Source organism: Pongo pygmaeus, chromosome 3, assembly GCF_028885625.2.
Source record: "Pongo pygmaeus isolate AG05252 chromosome 3, NHGRI_mPonPyg2-v2.0_pri, whole genome shotgun sequence".
Taxonomy (NCBI): domain Eukaryota; kingdom Metazoa; phylum Chordata; class Mammalia; order Primates; family Hominidae; genus Pongo; species Pongo pygmaeus.
Genome location: NC_072376.2, coordinates 115,407,512 through 115,427,608, shown reverse-complemented (window position 1 = coordinate 115,427,608; position 20,097 = coordinate 115,407,512). Strand labels below are relative to the sequence as shown.

General features: G+C 40.6%; 1 protein-coding gene and 1 pseudogene across 8 annotated transcripts in view; both read left to right on the top strand.

The window, feature by feature from the left end:
- Positions 1–20,097, top strand: part of UBE2D3 (ubiquitin conjugating enzyme E2 D3) — a 72,969-nt gene that overhangs the window by 26,936 nt on the left and 25,936 nt on the right. Inside the window, exons 2-4 of one of the 8 annotated variants that reach the window (XM_054485559.2) lie at positions 11,700–11,781; positions 13,387–14,121; positions 15,429–15,580. In XM_054485559.2, the coding sequence (XP_054341534.1) occupies positions 15,557–15,580 (24 nt within the window). In that variant the 5' untranslated portion in view covers positions 11,700–11,781; positions 13,387–14,121; positions 15,429–15,556. Of the gene's footprint in view, positions 1–11,699; positions 11,782–12,704; positions 14,913–15,220; positions 15,581–20,097 lie in introns of those variants that run through there. The other 7 variants (XM_054485557.2, XM_054485554.2, XM_054485558.2 and 4 more) reach the window with 7 other exon arrangements.
- On the top strand, positions 4,943–4,995 carry LOC129035951 (U7 small nuclear RNA; annotated as a pseudogene).

Here is a 20,097-nt window from a genome sequence, read left to right as displayed (position 1 = left end):
TCAAAAGAATATGAGGATCACAGTTTAATAGAGATATCCTGTAAAAAGCAGAGATAAAGTTTTTCTCCTCTATACAATAGGAAACCATTGAAAAGTTCTTTATTGTGCTACATTATAATGAAAACTGTGTTTAATTTAATGGTGATGTGCAAGATAGTCTGGAGAAGGAAAAGTAGAGGCAGAGAAGCCCACTATGAATTTACAGTAATGGACCAAATATGAGTTGAGAGGCATCATAGTGTAATGAAAAGAATGTTGACATTAGATTCATAGGACTGGTAATAATCACTGATCCTGTCACCTTGGGCAAGTCATTTAACCTGTCTGATTCTGCATCTTTATTTATATGTCACTCACCTTGTAATGACCTTGTAGGCCCTCAATAAATACTTGAGTGATGAAATGTTAACCACTTCTGCTTAACTCAGAGTGATTATATAATGATGAAAATATTTTAAAATGTATAAACTGTTATATAATTTAAGATGTAATATGCATTGAAGGCCTAAATAAGTAGAAATGGACACTCATAAGGAAAGGGAAGGGTGAAAAACAAAGATGACTCCATTATACTGAATCTTAGTCTTGGTGACTGGAAAAATATATTCACTTAAGTAGACTGGTTAGGAGAGTAACTGAGTTTTGGAAATCTGGACAAGGTTAGGGAAAAAACAGTGATTTATTTAAATAGTCAAGATGTTCAGCAGTAACTAAAAACTGAACAACTAAGTTACCATTAATATATGTAATAGCTTCCTATTACATATATTAGTTTCATATATTCTTAGGTATTTTTCATATGAAAATATTCTGTCTCCTCTATAAAACTTTATGTTCTTAGAGAAAGAGGTTATCTCCTGGGGAATTTGTATTCCCTCCTCATTTAAAAATAAACCACCTGTATCCACTAAAGTTCCATCTGTTCTGTCCAATTTATTGGTAAACAAGTTACATAGGGCATTGACTGGTTTAAAGATTATTTGTTAGGTCCTTTGGTCCTTCCAGTTTAATACCAAATTGCTATACTTTTTTTTTTTTTTAAGAGTCTTGTTCTGTCACCCAGACTGGAGTGCAGTGGCATGATCTCAGCTCACTGCAGCAACCTCTGCCTCCTGGGTTCAAGCGATTCTCCTGCCTCAGCCTCCTGAGTAGCTGGGACTACAGGCGCCTGCCACCGTGCCCAGCTAATTTTTGTACCAAACTGCTATACTTTTAAAAAAATTGATATATAATAGTTTACATATTTATGAGGTATATGGGCTATTTTGTTACCTTGACTGGGGTATCCATCACCTCGAATATTTCTCATTTCTAAGTGCTGGGAACATTTCAAGTCTCCTCTCCTAGCTATTTTAAAATACAAAAAGCATTCACTGTTACTAACTATAGTTACCCTACTCTGCTATTAAACATTCCTTTGTTCCATATCTCACTGTATGTTTGTACCCATTCACCAACCTCTCTTCATCCCCCCTCCCACCCAGACACCTTTCCCAGCTTCTGGTAACCGTCATTCTACTCTCTGCCTCCATGAGATGAACATGTTTAGCTTCCACCTGAGTGAGAGAACATGTGATATTTGTCATTCTGTGCCTGGCTTATTTCACTTAATACAATAATCTCCAGTACCTTCCATGTTTCTGCAGAGGAAATGATTTCATTCTTTTTTGTGGCCGAATAGTATTCATTGTGCATAGGTAACACATTTTCTTTATCCATTCATCTGTTGATGGACATGTAAGTTGATTCTGTTCTTTGCTATTGTGAATAGTGCTGCATTGAACTGATTTCTTTTCCTTTGAATAAATACCCATTAGTGGGATTGACAGATCATATGGCAGTTCTTTTAGTTTTTTGAGAACTACTGTGTTTGCAGAGGCTGTACTAATTTACAATCCCACTGACAGTATAAAAGAATTTCTTCTGCATCCTTACCAGCATCTGTTATTTTCTGTCTTTTTAGTAATAACTACTCTGTCGTAGGTGATACCTTACTGTGGTTTTCATTTGCACTTTTCTGATGATTAGTGATATTAAGCATTTTTCATATACTTATTGGGCATTTGTGTCTTCTGAGAAATGTCGATTCACATCCCTTGCCCACTTTTAATGGGGTTATTTTTTTTTTACTTTTAAGTTCCTTGTATACTCTTGACATTAGTCCCTTGTTGGATTAATAGTTTGTAAATATTTTCTTCTATACAACAGGTTATCTCTTCACGCTGCTGTTCCTTTGCTGAGCTTTTTAGTTTAATGTAGTCCAATTTGGTTATTTTTGTCTTTGCTGTTTGTGCTTTTGAGGTCTTAGCCATAAAATCTTTGCCTAGACCCAATGTCCTGAAGTGGTTTTCTTGTTTTCTTCTAGTAGTTTTATAGCTTCAGTCTCACATTTATGTCTGAACTGTTCTTTATGTGCATCACTCTAAACAGTTTTTACTACTAGTACCTTGTAAAGCATAAAGCAAATGCCTTATTCAAAATCATATGAGGCCGGGTGCAGTAGCTCACACTGTAATCGTGGCACTTTGGGAAGCCAAGGCGGGCAGGTTGCTTGATCCCAGGAGTTCAAGACAAGCCTGGGCAATATGGTGAAACCCTGTTTCTACAAAAGATAAAAAAAAATTAGCTGGGTGTGGTGGCAAGCGGCTGTAGTCCTAGCTCCTTGGTGGTGGTGGCTGAGGTGGGAGGATCACTTGAGCCTGGGAGGTTGAGGCTGTAGTGAGCCATGATGGCGCCACTGCATTCCAGCCTAGGTGACAGAGTGAGACCCTGTCTCAAAAAAGAAAGAAGAAGAAAGTCATATATTTCTTTCTTTTACATTTTAAACATATATCCCTTTCATTTAGACCCTAAAGTGTAAGACAGTTTCCATTCCATTTGAAATCCTTAGTCAGTTTCTCCTAGTTTTAAAAAAATTTAATTGTAACAGCCATTCAACCTTAGCTGTAGATTTATCTTTTATACTAAGAATTTCCCTTCCCTCCCTCTCCCTGCGAGTTTATTTGGTTTTCTCTGGACTGCTATAGTATTTTACTGAATCTGTCTGGGAACTTAAATGCCTAACAACATCCAGAAGCTTCAGTAACTCTGGACAAAAAGAGCTTCATCCATTAAAAAGCTGATTTGGGGGTCCGAAGAAACTCTCCTCTTGTATCATCTTTTGCTCCCTCACATGAATAGAATTTTGGTTAGATAGAGCTATTTGCCTTTCCTTTTCCTCTTTTTTTTTTTTTTTTGCCCAGCACAGTTTTGTTTAGCATCCTTTCTAGTTCTACTTCAAATGTAATATATTATGCTTTTACTTGAGACCACAGAACTACTGCATTAGTATCCCCCCTTATCCAGTAGTCAGACTTTACCTTTCTCTACCTTAGAGAATTTGGAAGTAAGGAAAACATTGAACACCAAGAAAACTAGGTGTTACAAGCTTTATTCTGTAACAAAAATATTTCTTTTTGAGAGTTAAGTGTTTTACAAAGGTAAACTCTCCATCTAACTGATGCCTCGATTATTCATTACTGACAGAAGTCAGTCAACTTGAAGGGTCATGTCATCACAAGTGTGTAGGTAAAGTTTAACAACTAGCCTGAAGCAGGGAGCAGCAGGCAGAGATCTGATCTGTGGTGTTTTCAAATTTCCCTGGGGAAAGTACTCCTATGTGGTACTGTGTCATGTTCCAAAGAACATCACTGAACACAGAGCTGGGAAGAGGTGCACACTATCAAACTGTAATACTTCCACCATGCAGATACAATAGACATAACCACAAAAACACGGAACACAGTAAAAGGTATAGCATACCTCAGAGATACTGTGGGTTTAGTTCGTGTGAATTTTTCCATTTCCTAGTGCATATGAAAGTTACGTTTACACTATATTAAATGTGCAATAGCATTATGTCTAAAACAAGTGTACACATTTTTTTTTTGAGACAGAGTCTTGCTCTGTTACCAGGTTGGAGTGCAGTGGCAAGATCACGGCTCACAGCAGCCTCAACCTCCCAGGTTCCAGCAATCCTCCCACCTCAGCCTCCCAAATAGCTAAGACTACAGCTATTTTAGAAAATTTTAGAAAAATATATATAGTTTTTGAGACGGAGTCTCACTCTGTCGCCCAGGCTTGAGTGCAGTGGCGCGATCTCAGCTCACTGCAAGCTCCGCCTCCCAGGTTCACACCATTCTTCTGCCTCAGCCTCTCCTGAGTAGCTGGGACTACAGGTGCCTGCCACCACGCCTGGCTAATTTTTGTATTTTTAGTAGAGATGGGGTTTCACTGTGTTAGCCAGGATGGTCTCGATCTCCTGACCTCGTGATCCGCCCGCCTTGGCCTCCCAGAGTGCTGGGATTGCATGAGCCACTGCGCCCGGCCAAAAAATTTTTTGTAGAGACAGGATCACTGTGTTGCCTAAGCTTGTCTCAAACTCCTGGGCCCAAGCGATCCTCCCACCTCAGCCTCCCAAAATGCTGGGATTACAGGCATGAGCCATTGCACCTGGCCTGTGTACATACTTTAATTAAAAAACACTTTATTGCTAAAACATACTAACAAAGTGGGCACATGCTGTTGGAAAAATGGCACCACAAACTTGCACAATATGGGCTGCCACAAACTTGCAATTTCTAAAATATACCATATCCATGAAGTTCAATAAAATGAGGTATGTCTGTAGTAAAATAACTAGGAAGTGAGTTTTGAGTATTTATTATTGAGCTTTATTTAACAGATTTTAATATAATTGTCAGTTTCTATAATTAATTTTTAATAATGGCTGTGTTTAACAATCAGCCTGCAAAATTCCTAAAATTTTTAAATTGACCCTTGTAAGCTGTTACAAGCCAGTTCTATCACACTACTGCCTATACTCTTAATTGTGGAAGTGACTTAGGGACTAGTAAATATGAGTTGAGGTGGTTCTGCTAGCTAATAATTTAAAAAATAGACATAGTGTGACTGCTCTTTTAGAATCTGTCTAGCAGGTTTCACCCAAAAACCCACAAAAAAAAAATTGACCTAATACTCAGATTTATATAGTGAAACCTTAAATTTTGCTATCTCGCAAAGTAAAGTTTGTCATGCTTTTTCATATTCCTCCAGGTATATGTTACCTTGTTATGACTTTATTAGTTAAAAAACATTTAAGGCCACTCCCATATGTGTCACCTATAAATAAATACTGACAAAAGGAATACAATGAACAATGGGGAAAAATACAGACAGGCATTTCAGCAAAGAAGATACGTGGATAACAAAGAAGCACATGAAAAAATGCCAATATCATTAGTCACTAGGAAAATGCAAATTAAAATGACAATGAAATACCACTACACACCTATTACAATGGCTAAAATTGAAAAGACTAATCCTAACTAGTCAGGAGAAATTGGAACACTCATACATAGCTTGTAGGACCATAAAGTAGTAAAAAACACTTGGGAAAGTTTGGCAGTTTCTTAAAAAGTTAAACACATATCTACCATATGATCTAGCTATTCCACTCTTAAGCTACTTAAGAGAAATGAAAACATATGTCCATATAAACACTGCACAGAATGTTCATAGTAGCCCTATTTGTAATAAGACAAAAATTGGAAGAGGCTGGGTGGAGTGCCTCACTCTTATAATCCCAGCACTTTGGGAGGCCAAGCTGAGCGGATCACCTGAGGTCAGGAGTTCGAGACCAGCCTGGCCAACATGGTGAAACCCTGTCTCTACTAAAAAATAAAAAAATTAGCCGGCGTGGTGGCGGGCGCCTATAGTCCCAGCTACTCAGGAGGCTGAGAAAGGAGAATCATTTGAACCCAGGAGGCGGAGGTTACAGTAAGCCAAGATTGCGCCACTGCACTCCAGCCTGGGTGACAGAGTGAGACTCAGTCTCAAAAAAAAAAAAAAAAAAAAAAACTGGAAACAAACCAAATGTCCACTGACTGGTGAATGGATAAATTGTGGCAAATACGTACAATGGAATATTATTTAGCAATAAAAGATAATGAACTACTGAGAGACAACAATATAGGTAAGTCTCAAAATAATTATGCTAAGTGAAAAAAGGCAGACAAGAAGTTGTACTGTGATTCAACTTCAATAAAGTTCTAGAAAATGCAAACTAATCTACCATGACAGAAAACAGATCAGAGGTATCTTGTGGGTAAGAAGACAGAGGGGTGGGGGAAGAACAAGAGAAAGGATTTATAAAAGAGCATAAGGAAACTTGTGGTGAAGTTCATTATCTTGATTTTGGTGAGCTTCATGGGCATATATATATGTCAGCTTATCAAACTTTATTTAGGTATGTATAATTTATTGTATGTCAATTATATTTCAATAAAGCTGTTAAAAATATAACAATGTAGCTGCGGTCTAACTGGTAGAGATGAAGAAAAGGTAACTGCTTTATGCTAGACAACCAAGTTCCTTTCTTTCAGGGCTAAACTGAAATAGGTTCTTTGGGCAGCCAGCAAGCACATATCTCTGGCTTACACTGAGATGTCAGGCAACTGAAATTCTCATGTTTTTATTACATGTCTGCTGGTAAGCCACTCCTCTGAGTGCCTGTCTTTATATGTTTATCTCTAATATACTTCATATTATAGTCATCCTCCAGTATCCATGAGGGATTATTTCCAGAACCACTCTCAGATACCAAAATCCAAGGATGCTTAAATCCATGATATAAAATGCCATAATATTTGCATATAACTTATACACATCCTCCTTAGATTGCTTATAATACTTAGTACAATGTAAACACTCTGTAAATATACTGTATTGTTTAGGGAACAGTAACAAGAAAAAAGTATGTATGTTCAGAAAATATGCAATTAAAAATGTGTATTTTGGATCCGTGGTTTGTTGAATCCATGGATGTGGAACTCACAGATCTGGAGGGCTGATTGCATTTGCTTTACATGTTACTATTACTCATAATGAGGCTTCCTCATTATAATTTAAAATATTTTATATTCGTTAGACTGGTGGTTCTGTAGACTGTGATAAGTGAACACTAAGGATACCCACAGAGCCATCAGGGTATCCTGAGAGAGTGGGGATTGCAGATGGATGGAAAAGGGGAAAGAATCTGAGTGGGCAAGTTCAAAAATTAGCCGGGCCTAGTGGCATATGCCTGTAGTCCCAGCTACTCGGGAGGCTGAGGTGGGAGGACTGCTTGAGCCCTGGAGGCAAAGGCTTCAGTGAGCCAAGATGGTGCCACTGCTCTCCAACTTGGGTAACAGAGAGACCCTGTCTCAAAACAAACAAAAGACAAGACAAGAAAAAAAAATAGTTGAATCTTTTTTTTTTTTTTTCATACAGGGTCTCACTCTGTCATCCAGACTGGAGGGCAGTGGCCTGATCACAGCTAACTGCAGCCTTGACCTCCTGGGCCCAAGTAATCCTCCCACCTCAGCCTCCCTAGTATCTGGGACTGCTGGTGCATACCACCACACCATGCTGACTTTTTATTTTCTGTACAGACAGGATTTTGCCATGTTGCCCAAGATGGTCTCTAACTCCTGGGTTTAAGCAATCCACCCTGCCTTGGCCTCCCAAAGTGCTGGGATTACAGCTATGTACCACCACACCTGGCCCTCAATCTTGTGACTTTTTCTATTGGGTCTAATTTGTTAGGTAGGGATTGGGGGCTGAAGTGGTTGTAGGAGGGAAACCAGGATCAAATGAGAGTTTTTTAATCCTTTACCCATGGTTTCCCTGCTAGCTGCCTGCTTATAATCATATATAAACACTAAAGTCATACTTGCAGAAATAAAAACCCTTATGAAAACTTAATAGGGTGTGTATCTGTTTTAGGAACAAAAGTATAAGAAAAGTTGAATCTTGTGAAACTGCTCTTCTCCGTAGAAAAGGGGGGAAAAGAAAGCTTACTGGTTTCTGTTAGGAAGCAATTGATAATGGCAGTGGAGAGGAATGTAAATTAATGGATCTGGCACTAAAAAAGAAAAGTATCCCAGCACTAACCCAAAACATACAGTGACACTCAAGAAGGCTGAATGTACAGATTCCTTAACCACCATTCTCCAACTTTCCAAAGCTTTCATCCAACCACTCAACATGATTTACCCTCAGTCAATTCTTCCTATTCGGCTTCAGTACTTGCCCTGAGCCACAGGAATTCTGATGGGCAGAGAGGTAGGTCGGTCCTCCTGTATCAATTTGGAATTCTATGGAGCATTTTCTCATAGGTGTAATATATTCAGGGAGGGTGGGTTTTAAAGCCTTTTGTGGATTGATCTGCAGGCACAACTACTTTTCTATAAGAAATTATGTCCTGAGATCCAGAATGAGAATGAATCTTAAAATGCTTCTAACCTCTTTAAAGCCCTTTTACTTCCATTTCAGAATCAGGTTTATTAATTTATCTGTTCTACCTGCCTAGCACTTCTTGACTCGAAAGTCACAAGGTCAAACTCAACAAATTCCACTTTAGGTATGTGACAAAAGGATTTTTATAATCTCTATCTACATCAAACTAAATTCTTTGAATTCTCTACATGAACTTTTTTCCATTTTGTGATTTTAGTAATCTATAATTACTGTAAGCACAGTCCCAGTCACCTTGATACCCACTTATATTAAGTACTGCCATGTGATTTTAGAACCTGTGTTTTATTTAGGTTTATGATCTTGTTGGCAACATGTAATAGTATTTTGTCTAAGGCAGATGGAACAGAAATAGATAATGAATTCTTTTTTCTGGTCACATGAAAGCCAAATAATATAAGTCAAAGAATGAACAAAAGTCTCCCAAAGGTTCTAGTAAAGTGGTAAGAGAACTGAGACATGGATCACAGCAGTTAGTACAGATATGGCCAAATTTAAAAGAAATGAAATTGTGGCAGTTAGTCCTACATTCGAGTTTCAAGAGGAGATTTGATTTGCCAAAAAAAAAAAAAACCATGTAGCACGTGTTTCCAATGTTATGTAAACTTTAGTTTCATAGCTTTAAGAGCTAAAAACATAGGAAGTCATAGTACTGTTTAAAGTTATTTTATTAGAATATCATATTTTATTGTCTTTTTTCTATAAACTTTTTTTTTTTTTTTTTGAGACAGGGTCTCACTCTGTCACCTAGGCTAGAGTGCAATGCTGCAATACGGCTCACTGCAGCCTTGACCTTCTGGGCTCAAGGGATCCCCTCCCACCTCAGCTTCCAGAGTAGCTGGGACCACAGGCACATGCCACTATGCCTAATTTTTTTGTAGAGACAGTTTCATCATGTTGCACAGGCTGATCTCAAACTCTTGGACTCAAGCGATCCTCCTGCTTTGGCCTCCTAAAGTGCTGGAATTACAGGCATAAGCCACTGTGCCTGGCTTGATTTTATTGTAACATTCTAATAAAAGTAACTGGAGGGAGAATTCCCCCCCCCCCCAAAATATTTTTTAGGCAAGCTTGACCCAGTAAATAAACTAAGTTTACTTCCTGTACTCTCTCTTATTAGTGCAACTATTTCAGATCTTTCTCACATTTCTTCAGGATTATTTCATTAACATCCTGTTTTTCTTGCCTCTAGTCTCCATCCCAATACATACTTTGGGCACATGCTTCAACATTGCTATCACAGTTACCTTTTTGCCATCAAATCTGATCAGGCCATTTTTGTTAAAAATTCAATTCCTCCATTCCATCCCATCCCCTTCAAAATAAAAGGCCTTCAAGATCTCCAGTCATGTCTTTCAAATCTATCTTGTCTCCTCATCTTTTCTGTCTCCTCATTCTCTCCTTGCCACTCCCCCAGCCACCTCAACCTCCCAATACTGCTGCCAAAGTTTTTATAGTTTCAAAAACTTATCAAGTCATCTCTGAGACTTTGCATGCTGTTTCCTCTGCCTAGGAGCCTCCCTCACAGTTTTTTTTCCAACTTTGCCTTGCTCCCTTTTTTTCATTTGTTTTAATACAACTGTCTTCCTCAGAGAAACTTTCCCTGACCACCCCAGCTGAGTTCAGTACATTAATAGTGCTCTGTGCACTCATTTATGTCACTGAACCCACTCTATGTTGTCTGATGCTTACTGGTCTCCTCAAAAGACTTTCTTATACGTGACATCTGTGTCTTTTATGTATCTTCAGTGTCTAGCACCTAATAGTAATTAGATATTTTTTAAATAAATAGAAAACTAGGAGTGATTCTATCAACAGATCTCTACTACATTAACATTCTTTGTCCTAAACCTGAAAGACTCCCACTTGCCTATTCAGACCTAAGTATCACTGATTGACAAACTGAATGGCAGTCTCTTTATCGTGCCTCACCCTACACCAAAAGCAGTATTACAAATATATTTTTTTTTAACCTATGTTTGTAAGTAAACCAGCTTTTTGGGAGACAGAATGTACTATTCTGGTCATTTCATATAAATAGAATCAAACAGTATGTGGCCTTTTGTGTCTGGCTTTTTCACTTGACAGAATGTTTTAAGGCTTCAAGATAGACTTTGTAACATGTATTAGTACTTTGTTCCTTATAATAATAATAATATTCCATTATACACATTTATCACATCTTTATCCATTCATCGGCTGATGGATATTTGAGTTGTTTCTACTAAAAAGTAGAATAGCCCTACTCTGAACATTTGTGTATATATATAAGTTTTTGTGTGGAAAAATGCTCTATTTTTATCTCAAAGATTTGTGCATGGTTCATTACATACCAAAAGCCTTATTAAGGCCAAAATGATATCTTAGCATGAAATAAAGTACAGTTTCTTAAACCATATTAATTTGACTTAATGAGATTCTGAATTGTAAAGTATAGAAATTAATTTGATTTTTGTGCAAGCAATGTAAAATAACATGTGGTTGACCTGGGCTCCAAATTACTTGGTCCAGGCAGAATATGTAAATGAGCATTCTGAATATAAAATCTGGACCGTAGCATTTACAATTTAGTTAAACTAATAAAATGGTATACACTGTACTAGAGCCAGTGTCTTTGGCAAGTTATAATATTCTGTAACAAAGTTAAAGATACGTGAAAACATAGATACAATATTAAGTATATGTATATATATATATAAAATCTGTTAGTTATGTTTATTCATCAGTACATTCTAATTAACCCCTTAGTCAAGTTATTATAATAACGTGGCCTCACTGAAAAATTCATGTAATATTAAGACCCTGGCACACCACCATTATTCAGATTAGTAGATTAATTGCCCATTTACTAGTAATTTTCTCTGAGACAGGGTCTCACTCCGTCACAGGCTTGAGTATAGTGGCACAATCACAGCTCACTGCAGCGTCAACCTCCCAGGCTCAGGGAATCCTCCCACCTCAGCCTCCCAAGTAGCTGGGACCATAGGCGTGTACCACCATGCTCGGCTAATTGTTTTATTATTTTTGTAGAGATTGGGTCACCCTATGTTATCCAGGCTGGTCTCAAACTCCTGGGCTCAAGTGATCGTTCCACCTTGGCCTCACAAAGTGCTGGCATTACAGGCGTAAGCCACCAGCCCAGCTTTAATTTTCTTGATCCTTTCTATTTTCTCATGTTTTATGTCAATTCATGCAAGATAATCTGATCTACTATATTTACAAAGTTTTTAGGACTTCAAAAATAGTATTTATTAAGGCAGGGATTATTTTTAGTTAATTAAATTTTCAACATTTTTGTACCTTTATTAATTTCTAAATGTAAATTTTTCTTTCAGTATTTACAGCCATAATTTTTTTCTTGTTAGCATATTTCCGACTGCAATATAAAAAACATGATTATTTTCCTTTCTTGTTTCAAATGAGGACATCGCTACCACTGTAATTCAAGTAAGTTAAATGAATGAAAATGTTTTATTTGCAACTGTAAAGTGGGCTCTCTGTAACAACAGGTATGTGAATAATGTTTAAAAATTTGACTTAATCTTAGCCTGCTTTATCCTAAGGCATCAAAATGCTTCTAGGCTATGTTTCTTTTGATTTTAACCATGGCAAAATATAAGCAGAAATATAAGTCCACTAATGCAAATACAAACGTGTAAACAGAAAGCCCAATCAACCAATGAATTGAATTTACTGCCTAACAAAAATGAGTTTGTGATTACACAATCACTCGCCTTTATAAGCATGGATAATCTAGAACTCCATATATATTAGTTTTGTTTTTTGTTCTTGTTTTTTTTTGAGACAGGGTCTCTCTCTGTCGCACAGACTGGAGTGCAGTGATCTTGGCCCACCGCAACCTCCGCCTTCCAGGCTCAAGCGATTCTCCGGCCTCAGCCTCCCAAGCAGCTGGGATTACAGGTGCCCGCCACTACACCCAGCTAATTTTTGTATTTTTAGTAGAGATGGGGTTTCACTATTTTGGCCAGGCTGGTCTCGAACTCCTGATCTCATATGATTCACCCGTCTCAGCCTCCCAAAGTGCTGGGATTACAGGCGTGGCCACTGTTACTACTATACATTTGTTTCACACTATGGCCAGTTAATGTCTGACTGGTTACTTTAATAACTGACATTTATACAGCACTGTAGAGTCTCCAGGGTCCTTTCACATATATTATGACACTTAAACCACACAATCACCCTATGAGAAAGGACAGTCATTATTACTTACTTTAGCAGTGAAGAAACGGGGTCAGAAGATAACTAACCAGGCCAATATCAAACAAATGGGAAGCAATAACAAATCTGGGTTCCTCCCTCCATCTCATGCCTAGTCCTGTGCTTTTAGTATATCTGGCTAGCTAGGAGAGAGAACACGGATTATTTAGGGAGGAGGGAGGGGCCAGAGGTGTTCATGAGGTGAGCCTCATGAGCAGTTAGGCCATGAGGTAAGCACTTCAGTGCTTTGCTACTCACGGGATGGTTCAGACTAGAAAAATCTGTATCACCTGGGAGCTAGTTAGAAATGTAGGCTCTCAGGCTCCACCTCTGCCCTACCAAATCAAAGTCGCATTTTCAACAAAACCCCAGGTGGTTCCTATGGACACTAGTTTGAGAAGCACTGCTTCACTAGTGACACTACATGGTCACTTGAACAGTATACGTTAGACCACTTATATTCATCATTGTTGACGTGTTAAGTTTTTATTAGGTAAAACTTTCTGCAACAGTTTTCAAATTAAGTGTATTTTTAAAACAAGTTTATTTTTCCATGTAATTGAAGATCTCCACTTCAGTAACTAGGGTCATTAAGGAATGTTAGAAAACCTTAAGCTGGTCAGTGCTTACGCACCTTTAAATTCCTCATAAAAATTAAGGTCTTTCTTTTGCCTGAAGGACACACTAGAGAGCATAACTGCTCTTCATACTTTAAACCCTTGACTAAAACAGGCCAATCCTATTCATGTAAATCCCACCTCCCAACTTGGATATTTCAGGAAGTATTGTATTGTTTTTCTGACTCTAAACTCTACCTAATTTCTTAATTAGTCTCAACACTTTCTGGCTCAAGAACTGAAACACAGCAACAGAAGCTAAAGGTTGAGAATTTAAGCTTGTTCCCACATCTACACCCTTGGCGGACGGCAGCGACTGATTGCGGAGACCATTGAAAACCCTGCCCCAACCCTCTCTGTCTTAGCCCCATACACTCAATTGAGCTTGACTCAGCCTGCTCCCTGCTCTTCTCAGTATTGCTCCCTTAGGGTCAGACATGCACTAGACTTCAGCACGTGGGAGCGCTGATGAGCGGCCAACCTGGGTCTATTTAAAACTACTATTCCCATCTCGAGGGGCGCCTCCTCCCACAGCATAACCAGCCCAGGAGGGCAGGCGAGTAAATACTGCTCACCTGCTCCACCGGAAACCTCAAAATCCCGGCCCGAGCTAGACTAAAGGTATCTGGTAATTAATCCTTGGCACCTCCCACCACACGCTCCTGATTGGGCGCGTGAGAGAAGGCTGTGTCTGCGCGCGCTCTTACCAGTCCGGGGAATTCCATTTCCTCTTCCAACCACCCGCATAAGTATTCAGGGGCGTTGCTTTCCTGGCAGTGGCCCGCCCCAGTTCGAGCCGGTGCCTTACTGCGTCTCGCGAGAACTTGTGCATTTTGGGGGCGGAACCCCGTCAAGAAGAGCGCACAAAACTGCTCTTAAGTCATTGCAGAGCTACCGCTTCGGTTAGCCAGCCACGAAGTTCTCGCGAGAGTCGTCTCCTCAATACCAAGTGAGGAAACTGGGGGACGCTGTGGGGAGGGGCGTGGGGCTAGATCGCGCAGCTGCCGCTTCCTTTACCTTCCTCCCATGGTCTCCTTCCGGTTCTCGATGCTTCTCTGAGCCCAAGGGTTTCCGCCACTCGTTTACCCTTCCCCCAGCTCATGATCCTCCTCCCTCCCCCGCCCTCCTGGTCCAATCTCCGATCTGTTTAGTAAGAAGGTGCTGTTCCGAGGAGAAGGAAAAGGGCTTGGCACGTATTCACTCGGCCCCGGACGTGGGAAGCAAGCCGTCTGGCTTCGGCCTCACATCGGTCCTGTGCTCGCGACGGCGGCGTTGGCGGACTGATCCGCGGCGGTGAAGAGGCAGGAGGAGGGGGAGGGGCGGAGCGTGGCAGCTGGCAGTAGTTCCGTCAGAGCGGACATCTTGTGGCTGTGTCGTGCGCGTGAGCCCCGTAGGGCCGGGGAGGCACCAGCTGCCGCGCGGGGAGGAGGCCGAGGCCGCAGTTTGAGGGAGGCCCCGGCCCCTCTGTACGCGTGGGTGTGGACGGCTAGGGCAGGGAAGGGAGGCCGGCCCAGTGGCCGGCCGGGTAAGAGGGGCAGTGCGGGCCCTGGGCGGCTTGAGCGGCCAGCCTATTGGGTGCGGTGGGTTAGGGTGGGAAGGCTGGGGAAGCCGCGGCCTCTCCTGCTGGAGGAGGAGGGGGAATGGGCGCGTCCTCGCGCCTAAGCCGGAGCCTCAGGGACAGCACGGGCGCGTGGTGGAGGTGGCTGGGCGGGCGCGCGCGGGAGCGCGCTGGAAGGCGGAGTGAGTGTACGGTGGCGTCAGGGGTGACACAGAATAGGTCGCTGCGAGGACAGCAACACACATCAAGCCTCCCTTCCTTTATTTCCTTCCCCTCCCCGGCCGCACCTTTGGGCAGAAACCGAAAGCAGCCCGGCGTCCGTCCGGAGTCTTATGCTTCCCCCTCCCCCCTTGCCTTTCTTTGCCCTAGTGACGCCGGTATAGCGCCGACTAGGCCCCGGCTCCTCCTCTGCTGGGCTCCGGACCCTGCCCCGCACCCACCCCTTTCTCCTACGCCTCTTCCTCTCCCACCCGGGTCTCTTCCTTTCTAGAGGCCGGGAAGTTAAACTTGTAGCCACCACCTCTGCTCTTCCCGTCACCCTCGCCCCCACTTCGGGCCGAAAGCACGGTACAGAGGCTGTTGGTGGCTTTGCCACGCCACCCCACCCACCCCGGATCGCGGCTGTCTTAAGGGACCTGGATTCATCAGGGGCTCTCCGGGGCCTGTGCGAGTGCTGATCTGCTCCGTTTTTGCAAAAGGCGCCTGTGTCTGGCAGAGCTGGTGTGAGACGAGACAATCCTGCCCCGCCGCCGGGATAATCAAGAGTTTTGGCCGGACCTTTGAGCATACACCGAGAGAGTGAGGAGCCAGACGAAAAGCACACACTATGGCGCTGAAACGGATTAATAAGGTAACCCGCGGGGACAAGGGCATGGGGTGGGAAGAGAAAAGGAAGGGTCGGGCCAAGAGGAAAGCGTGGGGGTGGGAAGGAAGCATAATTCTGAAAATACCTTTTGGATCACTTCTTCCATGGGGGGATGGAGAACGCGGATATACTTCTTGAAGTTTAAAGCTAGGAAACGGAGAACACTTGTGGCAAATGAGGTGTTATCTTGAGTGTGCTTCAGTGGAATCGGTGCAAATTAGGGGTAGAGGAGAGTGACTTAAGGCGCCTTTATTATTTCATTTTTTTGCTGCTTAAGAAAGAGTTCTTTTTGGGGTCCGAATTGCGGAGAGACGCTCCAGCAGATGTCATGGCGCTTCCTATTCTTGATACTTGAAAACTTACTTTAGTTGTGAGATCAAGGTTATCTAGGCCTTCTAGGGGGAAGAAAGAAAACTCGGAGGAGAGAAAAAAAATCTGGCGAGTCCCGAACTTGACTGAGGGTCGGGTAGAAGTCTTGCGTATTGAAGGTCAGTCAGTGAGTCTAGTAGAAACTCTTAGTCAACTCTGGACAGGTTACACCGAATAAGTGGGTTTGGGAGGAGATGGAATGACACAGTGTTGCCACTTCCTGTATTTTGTAGTTGCAGCTTTTCACCCGAAGCTATTTATCCGAGGGACACGGGGAACTGATGTAAAAGGCATTCTGGAAGCTCCCTTTTCCTTTTGGCTGGAGAGTGGGGGTGGATAAGGGGTGTGATGGCAGTAAGGGAAAGCTAATGTACCTATTTTTGCCTCATTCTATTAGATAACATCCTTGGGGAAGATTCTTTCGTTACTTGAAATGTGGTTTGATAGTATATTATCGATTTAAGTTGGAAAAAAACTAGGGTTTTTTGGAGCTCTGGGAGTGAGCGGAACCTCCACCTCCGATGGTTTAGTCTCATTTTCTTGCTCTAACTTCTATCCCGCATTTTAAGATGGCGGCTGCTTTAACTGGTTCAGGCTCTTTCCGGCATCTCCTTTCGTAATAATGTGAAATAATATGCTTTGTTAAATGTTAACTTTTATATCGCATTATGCACTGCTCTAAGACCCTCTGCTCACAACTTACCTAAATTCAAACTCTTAAACTGTATTTCCCTTTTTTGTGACTTCTATTTGTGTGGTGTGTTTGGTTGTTGCACAATCGAAGAGGGTGGAGTGTTTACAGCTAACTTGAAAAAAATGTCATGGAATAAATTCAGCCTTACTAGAAAAATTGTGGGGGGGCGGTGAGTGTTAGAAACTTTGGTTTTAATAGATTACTTTTTTAAAAAGAGTTCTGAGGAATGGCAAGAATTTGCCTTTGCTAAAATAGACCTGATACTACATTTGCATTTATTTAATTATGACTGAAGTTTATTTGGCAAGATTGGTGTTTCATGAAAGAGGAAGGTTTAAATCTTCACTCAGTATGTATCGTTATGAAATCTTGAATTTTGTTTTGGGCCTTCATTACATCGTCATTTTGGGTTATGCGAAATACAACTTTAAATCTTTGTATTTGTGAAATGAAAGAAAAGAGGAAGAAACGCTTTTTAGGAGTTAAGGATTAAAGTAAAAATTATTTTGAAATAATAATCTCTTTCTGTGACCACTTTAAAGGCCAGGAACATATTGGAGAAGCCTAGTTGTATGTTACAGTGTAGTTTACACAAAGAGCATAACATTCAGTAAAAATAAAAATCTTTTCTGTTGGAATTAGTTCAGGCCACTAAAATGTGGAATAGTTCCAGATCCATAGATTTTTGTGCGTGTGGAACAGAGCACGTTAAAGGAAGGCCTCTGATTTTTTTTCCTCTTACAGGTCATACCCAGGTGCTGTGACACCACTTAAATGATTTAAAAGCTTTAGAGAGACAATGTAACAGTGGCTAAGAGTGTGAACATTGGAGCAGAAATGCTCCAGTTAGAATTCTAGCTCTGGGCAAGTTTATGTGCCTCTATAAGAAGGGTATCTGTTGTGATATGAACAATAAATGGCTGTGTGCCTAATATGTACCAGGCACTGTTTTAGACATTGGGGTGGCAGCAGTGAACAAAACATTTTAAGTTCCTAGATTTGTTTTGAGGATTAAATGGATTAATGTGCAAATTTGAACAGGCTGTTGGTACATGACACTCCATGTTATTACTGCTATTTTAATATCACAATCTATAATTCTTAAAAACCGTTTTTGTTTAAGAACTTTGATTTCTAGTTTAGTACTCTTAGTTAACCAGGTTGTCTCCTTTTGTAAATATTTTGAAGATTTATCTAATATAGACACAACATAAAAACTTGGCATATTGGAAAAACCAGTGTTTATGTGAACATTATTGATTCAATTTACAGAAACTTTGACGTGTGCATGTCGTTTGGTTTTTCAGCTGTTAATGTTAGAATCACATGAGGCAACTTTGAAACACTCCACATCCAAACAATTTTAGTGAATGGACAGCTCTGAACTGGAATGCTCTTCGGTTTAGGCACCTCTTCTAGAAATATGGGGTCAAGTAGCCGTTGATGTCAGTATGGTATGCTTGTGTTACGTACCTATTTCAAATTTATTCTTGTCTGAAGGTCCCACATTACAAATATTAAGATATATCTGTATTCCTCATTAATATTTTACTGAAATGATTATTGGAATGCTTTTAACCTTTAGTCCATTTGATCGAGCTTTTGAATTTATACTTTGCTTCAGCTGTGTTCTTGGAGTAAGTTTTTTGACTGTTAGACCAATCAACTTTTTTCCTGTATTCTTTATTTGAACGAGCTGTAATATGGTCTTAAATAGGGCTATTAAACAACAGGAGTTAAAAGTGGCACTCCAAGTTGATTGGTATTGAGAGCCGTAGACAATTTTACCACTCCCATTAAACAGGGACTACAGTATATGTGTTTTAGGGACGTTTGAAGATAAATATATGAACCAAGCCTAAAAGAATAGCTCATGTTTTCCTTGTATACACGCTGTTAAGTTTTCATAAGGGTTTTTATTTCTGGAAGTATGACTTTAGTGTTTATATATGATTATAAGCAAGCAGCTAGCAGGGAAACCATGGGTAAAGGGTTAAAAAACTCTCATTTGATCTTGGTTTCCCTCCTACCACCACTTCCACTGAGATAATTTCAAGATTATATCTCCATCTCGAAATTGAAAAACTTAGGCACAGAGGTTAAGAAGACGACCCGGGTTCATGTTTTGACAGTTGGGATTAGAACCTAGGCAGCCTGGTCCAGAGTATGTGCTCTTAACAGCTACAGTTTGATATCATCCTTTAGGTTTCTTTTTGTCATTCAGAGCGGTTCACTTCTGCATATAGTATTGCCTATTACAGTAGTTAAGACAGTGCAGTCTCATCTAAACCCTAACTCATTTAATCTTCAAGACAACCATGTCGGATAGATGTGAGAATTTCATATAGATGAAGTAACAGGCTCAGAGAAATAGTCGTCTAGTCACACAACTAGTAAGTGACTGAGATTGAAATCAGGTAGGCACCAGAAGCTCAAGCTCTTTTTTGAACCATTTCAATTCTTTTTTTTTTTTTTTTTTTTTGTTGTTGTTGTTGGAGACGGAGTCTCACTGTGTCGCCCAGGCTGGAGTGCAGTGGCACGATCTGAGCTCACTGCAAGCTCCACCTTCTGGGTTCATGCCATTCTCCTGGCTTAGCCTCCTGAGTAGCTGGGACTACAGGCGCCCACCACCATGCCCGGCTAATTTTTTTGTATTTTTAGTAGAGATGGGGTTTCACCGTGTTAGCCAGGATGGTCTTGATCTCCTGACCTCATGATCCACCCACCTCGGCCTCCCAAAGTGCTGGGATTACAGGCATGAGCCACCACGCCCGGCCCTTCAATTCCTGTTTTATAATGTATGTGATTTTAGTTTCTTACCTGAAATAAGCTGCTTTGCTCTCCCACTTATACATCTAAGTAATTGGGAGTTAGTTTTATTCTTAGGTTATAGCTAATTTGTGAGTTAAGATTTTAGCTAATAATGTTTTGAAAGTAGAAGTGGATTTAATTCTTTTGGGGTAGCCTCTTCAAGCACTGAAAACTAACATGTGCCGGTTAACTGCTTAGGATGTCTTAGAGTGAACAAAATATACTTATTGTCCCCAACTAGTATATAGGCTGGGTAAACTGTCTTGCATGTGTTTCATATATGATCCTCAAGGCTTGTCTATAGCCAGCTCACTTTCTGTGTAGGGTAGTTGTGACTGAAGGATGCTGATAATAATAGGCCCTCAGTATTTGTTTAATTTGAAAACGGATGCGTTACTGACACTGCATACTTTTCTTTCATCATGCTCATCTGCAGTGTTGATTCTAGTTTTTATTACTTACACAAATAAAAAGTTGCATGCTCCATCACTGGGATGAACTACTGTGTCACTAGATTGCTCTGTCAAACTTTGCCACTGAGTTTAGGTGACCTTTTTAATCCAAGACAGGCAATCTTTGAGGATTCTCCACATTATGTTGCTATAATCTATCTATTAAAAAAGAAACT